This window comes from Apium graveolens, chromosome 4, assembly GCF_009905375.1.
Source record: "Apium graveolens cultivar Ventura chromosome 4, ASM990537v1, whole genome shotgun sequence".
NCBI classification, from domain to species: domain Eukaryota; kingdom Viridiplantae; phylum Streptophyta; class Magnoliopsida; order Apiales; family Apiaceae; genus Apium; species Apium graveolens.
The window spans coordinates 101,638,811-101,649,667 of record NC_133650.1 but is presented as its reverse complement, the minus strand read 5'-3'; the positions used below and the strand labels follow the sequence as shown (position 1 = coordinate 101,649,667).

At 33.0% G+C, this 10,857-nt stretch overlaps 1 protein-coding gene across 1 annotated transcript; it reads left to right on the top strand.

Moving 5' to 3' along the window:
* The first annotated feature begins 3,229 nt into the window (after positions 1-3,229).
* Positions 3,230-10,516, top strand: LOC141718604 (tRNA (guanine(26)-N(2))-dimethyltransferase 2). Its single transcript, XM_074520981.1, is given in 14 exon segments — positions 3,230-3,492; positions 4,323-4,634; positions 4,778-4,865; positions 5,143-5,264; positions 5,523-5,662; positions 5,790-5,862; positions 6,027-6,115; positions 6,249-6,290; positions 6,292-6,352; positions 7,523-7,735; positions 8,953-9,144; positions 9,383-9,460; positions 10,055-10,086; positions 10,088-10,516. Coding segments are annotated over 14 exon segments (1,746 nt in total). The 5' UTR covers positions 3,230-3,348; the 3' UTR covers positions 10,248-10,516.
* Positions 10,517-10,857: the final 341 nt, after the last annotated feature.

The following is a 10,857-nucleotide window of genomic DNA, read 5'->3' as shown; positions in this document are numbered from 1 at the left end:
TAACCGAGACACATCAACTCCTGAACTATTCTTGACTATGCCAACTTTTGAATCATGTGGTGTATTAGCGATTCTACAATTTGAATAACCGTACTTCTCAAGTATATATTTCTCTATATATTGAGACTGGGATAATGTTATTCCATCAGTTGACTGAGTCAACTTGATCCCAAGAATCACACTAGGCTCACCCATATCCTTCATTTCAATGTGACTCTTCAAGAAACTCTTTGCCTCGTTAATAATCTCAATATTGGTTCCAAACAATAAAATATCATCTACATACAAGCATACAATCACACAATCATTACCTCTAACCTTATAGTAGACACACCTGTCACTTTCATTAACTTAAAACTCGAAGTCCAAAATAGTTTCATCAAACTTTTTATGCTAGTCTATAGGTGCTTATTTAAGGCCATCAAGGGACTTGACTAGTCTACATACTTTCCTCTCATTACCAGAAGCAACAAATCCCTCAGGTTGATCCATATAAACCTCTTATTAAGGTCACCATGAAGAAAAGCTATCTTTACATCCATTTTATGGATGATAAGACCATATACAGAAGCCAATGCAATAAGCATTCTGATTGTTGTCATTCGAGAAATAGGAGAGTATGTATTATAATAGTCAATGCCTTCCCTTTGCCCGAAGGCAAAAAAGAAGATATAAATCAGTAACTGGATTGACAAAGAGAGGATAGAACACTTAGCTATAATAGAAGCTTTAAGAAATCTGAAAGAACCAATAACAGCTGAGGTGCCTAGCCTTCGAGAAATCTAGAATGTTCTTAAAGAGATTATTGCCCCACTTACGTTGTGTTGGGTTGCAGCAATATCACTTCCAGTATACAAAAGCTCAAAGTACTTCATCCACAAATATGTAGCACTCAACGATGACCCGTACCTCAGTTCGCCAAGAAAACCTATGCTATAATCTGTATGTTATGGAGGATAGAAGGAGAGAGAGAGAGATAACAGCTAGGGTTTCACATGTAAAAATTGACATCTATCTATTCCAAACGTTGTGTTCAGTATATAATACACCACAAAACGTAAATGAATATAATAAATTAATTAAAATAAATATCTTGAATTAAATTGCATTTAATGAAATATTTCCAGAATCAGAAAGTGTAGTAGTCAATATCAGGATTTTTTTAATCCTGATACAGCCAGCCCCATCAGTATTTGCACTCAACAAATCCTGATCCAGGCACATTAGGATCTATCCATCAACGGATAATGCACAGAATCATTCTATCAACGGATGATCCACATTTAACTTCAACGGATCAAAATCCACATTATATAGAATCAACGGATAATCCACACTAAACTTCAACGGATAAATCCATCAACGGATACTGAGTTCTGTGCATCAATGGATGTTGCTTAACAAATCCTTATTGTTATACAGATTCAATATTCATCATAAAATAATATAATAAGTTAGTAAATATTTTAATTAAACATTAAGTAAAATTCCTCTTTGCTTAATCAATGTGGGACAAAACCCACAAACTCATTTCAAACTACTAACTTCAACTCAATTTCTATATGAATTACACAAAAAAAATGACTTAGATCCAAACATGAAAGTTTAAGTCCTCATTACAAGGAACAACCTCCCACAATTAGTTTTAGGAAATTATATCAAGAACATGTGTAAAACATGACTCAATTTTCAATTTTCTAACAAAATATACATCACTCCAATGCTGACGTCTGTTATGTATAATTTTAGATAACGAGAAACCAGCACGCTACAAACTGCCAGCTTAAATTCTTCTATGTAACCCTAATCCTATCTTGTTATAAAGTTTTTTTTATTTATAATATATATAACATGTTATTTTAAGTCATTTTTTCAATATATTTAAGGTACTTTTCAAATCCTTAATTATGATCATAAAAATTATGTATGTATATATATGTCATTATTATAATATGTATTGATGTACTATATATATTTTATTTATCAAATATTAATTTTATGTAATATTAAGTATAAAAATGTTCCTTTATTTTTAGCTAAATCTACAAAATTCTAATATAATAATATTAAGATATTTTTTCTATTTATTTTTAAGTATTTCAATATATTTTCAACCAATCATAATAATTTTTGTTTTTATTTTATAATGTTTACTTTAAAATATTGACATAAATATAATAATGTTAATTAATTTACTTTCACTAATATATATTTGAAATTAATAAAAAATTAATATTTTGAATATAACTAATGAATGTAGCTAATTGCGCTAATGAATATAGCTAATACTAGAGTATAAATTATGGAGTATAAATTCTTAGAGGTTCAATAAAATTTTAGTTAATCATATTTTAACTAAAAGTTTTGACTATTGTCTAAGGGTCATTACCTCTAAAAACAAGTATTATCAAGTAAATCTTTAAATTAAATAGCCAAAATTTGTTTCCATCATCGTCCCACTGATTAAAATACTCCGTATATTATATCCTAAATCAGTTCTCAAAATAAGATTAGGGTTTTGAGAGTCGACCCCCGAAACTAGAGTTCTAGCTACCACTTCTTTATTCGTCAACCTTCATTCATCAATCGATCAAGCCCCCGTTCGCTTTCTCATCTCCTCTTTATTTATCTATCATTTTCTCAATAAAACCAAGATCTAATTTTTTTTGGGTGAGATCTTGTCGAGTACCTTGTTATCAAGGTTGTTAGTCATGCCCATCTTTTTAGGATGTTAGTGTTTTATGTTATGATGTTATTTTGTCTTTTGTTGCTGGTTTCGGCCACTCTGAAAATGATTTATATGATATTTTTTGAGATTCGTAAGGCTTGTATCAGATCTGAGACGGTGGTGGATATCGCAAAAGCTCACCTTTCACAACAAAAAAGTGTTCGTATTTTAAGGGCTTTTGTTGCTCTAATATCAATTGATATAATTGATAGTTCAGAACATTGGGCTACAGATGATACTTATGTGAAAGTCAATTGTGTTACTACTAATTTCGGAATTGATGTAATACTTTTTAGATTAAAAAAATTGAATATTCTATGCGTTAAACAATCTGAAAACAAAACAACTATTTGGTTAACTCGATTTTTATTTCACAATTAGGTTGTAGTTGACAGTTCGGGGGTTTGTCCCGGCTGGGGTTTAATGTTTTAATGAATTCTTTAGCCAACAAAAAAATAGCCAAAATTTACTACAGTCAGCAGGCTTTTACTTTTTTACAGTCCACCCTCGTTTCCTTTCTCCGTAAAACCCCCTGCATTCCCCCGTCGTCTCCGTTGCAACGCCGTTAATTAAAAATTTAATAAACCCGAAAAGCTATTTCTTCAAAAATTAAATATAAAATGGCTGATGATATTGAAAAAGAGGATTTGAAGAAGCAAACATGCAAAAACATGTCAATTGATGTGAGTAAATTCACTGTTAAAGAAGGAGAAGCTGAGATTCTCATGCAGGCTAAAAATGAAGTCTTTTACAACAAAACCCAGGTCTTTTAAATTTATATATACATAATTGTTTTTGAATAACTTACCCTTTTCTGTGAATTGTTTAGCTATGATTTTTTTGAGTGGTTTTGATGCTTTTTTTAGTGTTTATTGTTTAATTTGCATGTGTTGTTTTTTTGGTTGGTATCTGGGCATATTTGTTGATAAATTTAGACATGATTTGTGGGTGTGTGAGTGTGTCAAACATTTTTTTTGTTATTGTTTGGCAATATAGTTTTTGTTGAAAAAAAAAGTTTTAGTCAGAAAAATATTGAGTGTATGCTCAGTTTGGTATGGTGAAGTGGAAAGACTGTGGCTTTACATTTGAAATTAGATTTATTTATACATTTTTGCTAATTCTTGTACTGATGTAGTATGTTGTTATGATCTTTGGTGAGCTAGCGGAATGCGTCTTGGATGATATATTAGGACTTAGGAGTTTCTTTTATTTTTGTGAGGATTCATGTTCACATTTTTTTAGAAGATTGCAAAGTTTATTATCGGTGTTGTAGTTCAGTTGAAATCAAGGTGAAATCGATGTCTTGCAGGTTTAACGGTATTTTTGCGGTAAAACTTTATTATCTTCAGGTAAAACTTAGGCCGTGTGTGTCGTTACGTAATACTATTCAGCTTTTGGTTTTGATTGGCTTTGAAGAAACATGAATTTGTGGTACTGCACAAGTTACTAAAAGGCATCAGATATTGTTTTTTATCCTTCTTCATGTGTTTGTGTCTGTAGAGATTTCCATGCTATTCCCCTCTCTTGATGGAATGTACTATCTAGGGGACAGTTCGATTTTGAACTTAACGAGTCTGAGTTTTATGATTACCAGGTTAACAACAGAGATATATCTATTTCTGTCTTGAGGACATTTTTATCTAAACGGAAACAAGAGCACGAGTCATTATTGTCTAGAAGAAAAAAAACAGTATCAAATATAACCAAAGAACCCATATGTGAAACAGAAGCTTCTATCATATCTGATCCCGAAGCAACTATTGATTCTGTTGATGGGAAGTCTAATGGTCCCTGTGAAGTTTCGGAAGTAATATCTCATGATCAACCACGTAGCATTGTAAATGAATCACTTCAAATCCATGAAGGAAAAGTTCAAGGGGAACTAAAGCCACCAAGAGTTCTTGAGGTGTCTTCTTTTTGTTTCTTGTTAGAACATTTTTTTTCTAATTAATCTTGTTAGAACATCCTAATTGTTTTTATCATTGAATTTCTTTGATAGACTTCATTCTGCCCCTTGTAGCTTATCACTGAGTTTTTTTATTTTAATAGGCATTGTCAGCATCAGGACTAAGGGCAATAAGATACGCAAGGGAAGTTGAAGGTATTGGTCAAGTTGTAGCACTGGACAATGATAAAGGTATATATATACACACTTTCCAGAAGTGTTTAAAAATGCCAACTTGCTAAGGTTAATATAGATTTTTTCCTGAAGGAAATATTGATGTTGGCTCATTTATCTCATTGTAGTCTCTAATTCCAGTATTATGTATTCTCTAAAATCTTTGTCGCATTTTAAAATCTGGTTACAATATGGTTTCAAAGTGAGATGTGCCTCAAGCACTACAACTTTTGGCAAATGGAAGTTGTGCCTTGCTAATGATACACATGAAATGAATATATTGCTCTTCTTGCAGAATCTGTTGAAGCGTGCAGGAGAAATCTAAAATTTAATGGCTCATTAGCATCTTCAAAAGTAGATTCACAACTTGCTGATGCTCGTGTTTATATGCTTACCCACCCTAAAGAATTTGACATGGTATGAATTATAGTGTGGCACACTTTCTGTCAATAGATACTGCATTGTCAATTCCAAACAATACTCTAAAGAATTCATTTAATTGTATGGATCTTTCTCCTTCGAGAAAAAAGGAATAGGAAAATACTATGGACATTTTTCTGTTGGTCTATATTTTGACTACTTTGTCCTTTTCCTGAAAGAAAAATGCTTTCATGCTTAATAGGCAATCTTTATAATAATCAATTCTTTACACTGTTCTTGCGTTTAATCTTTCAGGTCGATCTTGATCCATATGGTTCACCCTCTGTGTTCCTGGATTCTGCAGTTCAATCAATTGTTGATGGAGGTATGCTGATGTGCACAGCAACTGATATGGCAGTTCTCTGTGGTGGTAATGGCGAGGTTTGCTATTCCAAGTAAGCTTTTGAATTCCCCTTGCCTTGAGGAGAATATTATTTTCCTAATAATACTTGCTTTGTACAATACTCAAATGAAAATTACAAAGAAAAAACTGGGCTAATATGATGCTGCTTGTGGACTTAGATATGGTTCTTATCCACTGAGAGCAAAGTATTGCCATGAAATGGCTTTACGGATTCTTCTTGCCTGCATTGAGGTACTTCACATTTTACAACTATCTCGTCTCTTTCAATATCTGAATATTCGCTTGTTATAGCCTATAAGCTTGTCATTATTGTTTCAAAATGCCTTTGTTTTCTCATATGGTTTTCTGTTTCCTATTTCAATTGCAATATTTTCAACTATATATATTGATTGCAGAGTCATGCAAACAGATACAAGCGATATATTGTTACTATCTTATCTGTTCAGATGGACTTCTATGTACGCGTTTTTGTCCGTGTATACACTTAAGGATGTGGATTATCTTTTTGTGCCTTAATCTGCATATCTTGGCCCTACTGAAAGAGTTATGGTATTTTAATTATGCAAGTGTTTTCAAATAAGTTGCATGTGGTTAAGATGTGAAACAATTATTGGCAGATCGGCAGGTGCTATGAAGAATACCCCTCTCAAGCTCTCATATTTATCAGTGCGTTGGTTGCGATTCGTTCCATCTTCAGCCAATCGGAAGAACTGTGTCCAAGGTAAACTCTGTTCATTATCTCACATTTAGCATGTTACAATATAATCTGATGTAAGACTCTTGAATGTTTGTGTCATTTATTTGAGAGAAATGCATGAGGATAACAATATGGTTTTATATGTGAAGAATATGAAGTCTCAGTTTTCTTGTAACACATGTTCCTGTGTGTGCAATTTTATATGCTCGATTTGTAAGTTCTGTTAGCTCCTTAGTTTCCTGTGACACTCCCATTCTATCCCAGTTTTAGATGGTGATTTTGAGGATATGTGAGATATCGTTATATTTTCATCGGAACTAGTTGCCACTTGCCAACAAATGTTGGTAGTAGGGTGACAGTTCAAGCATCTTACATTCATGTGACATGTGCCCACAGTACATATAGATTATTTCTAAAATATCCTTTTTCTGTTTTTGTATGGGCACTGATATCGGGGATCTGTAGGATAGCACTATATCATATCAGCAATTAGTTTATTAAGAACATAGTTTGGCAGAACAGTGCATTTCAAGTCAGGGTGGGGCATCAGATAATGTTTCTGAGCTTTCTGACCAATTTCCTCCTGAATTTTGAAGAAGCCAACCTAGCCTAAGCAAGGACATGATTAACAGATTTTTTTGTCTTTACATATTGTTTCTATATTAAATAGCTTAATGCCGGACAATTAATTTGACCTTTTTAAAAAAAAAAAAAATTGGATTCTGCATGACATGGGTTGATTATGGTTGGGATTTTGCATATGCTAATATGATTTACGATTTTCATTAGTATTTATGTTACTGTTCTGCCTATGATTATCTGGTTAAGTCATTGTACCAGTATCTCATCGTTTATTATGTATAATGTGAAGTTGAGTTTAAGGTATAAGCAGTAATCTGGTTTATGTTAGCTGGTTAGTTGTTTCATTAACTCAGCTCCTTGCACTTCTATGCTTCGGTCAATGTTCAAATCTTGTAGTACCTGATGGGTAGCAAACATGCTCTTTATGTGGAACGTTTTATATTAACATAAACCCAAGCTGTTCTCCCTTACAGCGCTGACATTTCACGAGTCTTTACGATTCTTGACTTTTAATGTATCATCATTTTGTATATGACACTTTTTGGAACTTTTTGGAACTTTTTGAGAAGGCCTATTTCATATCATGTTTTCTGGCTTCACTTTAATCTCCAGCATAACAGTGTAAGATATCTTCCTGGCTTTGGTCCTGTTGTTCCTCAAGAGTGCAGCGACTGTGGGAAAAAAATTAATATGGCTGGACCAATATGGTCTGCTCCCATCCATGATCAAGAATGGGTATCTTCCATACTGGAGGATGTCAAGTCAATGAAGCATCGCTATCCTGCTTATAATCGAATTTCGGCAGTATTGACAACTATTTCAGAGGTCTGTTTGTGTCCTCTTTATGGAATTGCTTGCTATACATCTAGCATTATATTGTATAACAATCATTTCAAGTAGTTTACTGAAGCAAGTGTACACCTTCACATTTACACTGTGCTCCAGAATTTTTTATATGATAGGAAGAAGAGAATAGTAGGTTTTTGGAAAAGAATAATAAAATGTTGAACAAATTTTCTCCTGCTTGCTAATAAGGGAGAGAAAGTAACGAATAAAAAGGACATAAGTGGAATTATTTATAGGGAAATGGATAAATAAGCTCCTCTTTTTACTATTTAAGCTCCAATTTTCATTTTCTAGATATTTTAGTTACATATCTGCCCATAATTTCTTAATAATAGAGTTAATTGACTTTGTTTTTATCATGGGAAATTTTGTTATTTACATGTCAATAATCGGAGCTTAAAGAGTTATGTTAGTGTCCATCCCAACTATCTCATTTTAGGAAAGAAACTTTTGCAAATTATCTCTTCCAGTCTCCCTTGTCCCTTCTCTCCTGAAAGAACTCGGTAGCACAATCTGGAGAATTTTTTTTAAAATTTCTCACGCTTTCTCTTCTCTTCTCTCCATTTTCTTACTCGTATGCATGATATTATGTATTATTAGTATAAGACACACACATTATCCAAACTCATATGTTAATTAAATGTGTAAATGTTATATAGTTGAAAAATATGGTATGATGTGAGATGCACTTTCTTTTACCATATTATGATAGAGAATTGAGATTTTTTGGAAGGGAAGGCTATATCCCGGATCTCGAAAATTTTTATTGAATTACAGGAAGGCTTGTATGCTAACCAGCACGAGGTATGTGTTTTTATCTTGAACCGCGTTAGTAGCTGCTCGTACACATGACAGTTAATCTGTTATTTTATTTTGTAATGCATACATCAGCAACAAGTATAACGCTTTCCGGTCTTATATTTCAACCTTAAAGTTCTCGTCAACAACAGTATTCAGTTACATGAACACACTATTTGGTATATGAGACAATTGAAAATATAATTCAAAATAAATATGCATACAGGTGAGGATGTACTTTAAGATGATTGCCTAGAAAACTACAAATATTTTAATTGTATGATCGCGTGTAGTGTTACTGTGCCAGTCTGTTAGACTCCTGAAATTAGAAACTTTAAGCATATCATTTTCCTTTCAAAGTGCAACTTATGTGTACTTCTATGTTTTGCTGCTTGCAGGAATTGCCTGATGTTCCTTTATTCCTGAGTTTGCACAATCTTTGTACAACACTAAAATGTACTTCCCCATCAGCAGTCATATTCTGCTCTGCTGTGATAAATGCTGGATATCGTATATCAGGAACTCATGTCAATCCATTGGGATTGAAATCAGATGCTCCAATGAATGTCATATGGGATATATCATGCGTGGCTGGGTAAGGATGGACAGGACTGATAGATGATGAATGATACAGCACGTGGCCATTTAGACCATGCCAGACTTAGACAATGGACTGCCTAAGAGTAGTGCCTTTAATGAAATGAATCCAATTATACTGGCATCTTATTAAAGATAAAATCTACCCCTTTAAGTTATTAGACAATGGTTAGAGACATTCTAGTATGGCCATGATGCTAATTTTGAGGAGCTGCTGATATAATTCTGTAGGTAAAGAGTCATCCTGTAAAAGCTCAACCACCAAAGCATGCTGGAAGCATTATACTTGCCAAGTAACCAGAGCTTCAGGTGACTTTTAGTTTTTTTATTGCGCAAGAGTATGAAACGGGACATCCTGTCCTCGTATTTCCTTAGCAGGCTTTATGGTGTCATATGGTATATCTATTTGGTGATGCTGCACAAGAAGTCTGTAGAAAGTTTAAACTAAAGTTATTTTCTCGCATTTTACATTGTTATTAGAAATTAATTAATTTGCAAATTACTATGATGAATTAATAAATCTCAAGTTCTATGAGAAGTGATCAACGGATTCTAGAAATTTGGTATTTTATGCTTTTAAATGAAATTTTAAGTAATTATATATTTAATGGGTTAAATATCAAAGTGGTTACTCAACTGAACGTCATATTAATCATCAGGTATCATTTGAATCACTAGAGTTATAATAAATATCATACATATACCTCAAAATATGTGCTCGAGAATTAAAATTTATTTTATGGAGTTTTATATATTTTTCTTGAATCCTATTATAACCAAATGAAAATGTATGAATTCTAGTATATTCTATAATATAATAAGATTTTTTAAAATTTATCTACTATTAAGATTTCTTGAATCCTATTCTAGTATATTCTATATTTAATGGCATCACTTTGGCAGGCCAATTTTGCTAGAGGTGTTGCTTCACTTAGCAAGGCACTGGGGCCCAAAACTTAGGGCGGGTCGTACTATCACTAGCAAGCACGTTTCTCTTCTCGGTCCACAGGCTATAAATGGCACCAGCAATCAGGAAGAAGGCAATGAGCCTCGAGCAAAGCGTAAAAAGGCAGAAGATTCTACTCCAACTTTATAGACAAGAGTCTAAGCCAGTCAAGTGCTGTTTCTACTTCCTCTCAATGCAGAATGTATAATGTATCTGCATTTCCTTGCAGAGAGATTACATTTTCAACATGCCAACCAGCTGAATAATAATGCAGATTATGAGATTAACATCACAAGTGTGGTTCAGAACCGCCTGAGAGTAGTGCCTTCCAAATTTTTATGTAGCTTTCCAGGGATTCATTCATGTTTAACACTTACTCAATTGGATTGCATCTTACATTTTTTTTTCTTTTTATAGAACACGCTCTTCCTCTCTCACAACATATACCTATAAATTATAATTATTGTAATTATTTTGGTCATCCAATAATATGCAATGCTTATTTTAGTGGTTTTCATGTTAAGCTATTTTGCAATACATATTTGAGTAAATCGGAGAGTGTTAGTCATACTTTACACCGATTTTCAAAATAGTGGCCAAATTTTCAAATTTTCAAAAACAATTGCCAATTTTTCTTTCCGTCTTTCAAAAAAATGGTTGTCGTAACTCCCGTTAAGTCTTCTCCGTTAACTAATATATTTAAAGTGTAAATTGCATTCTGGTGGCTGTACTTTACAATTATTTTTAAAATAGTGGCTAC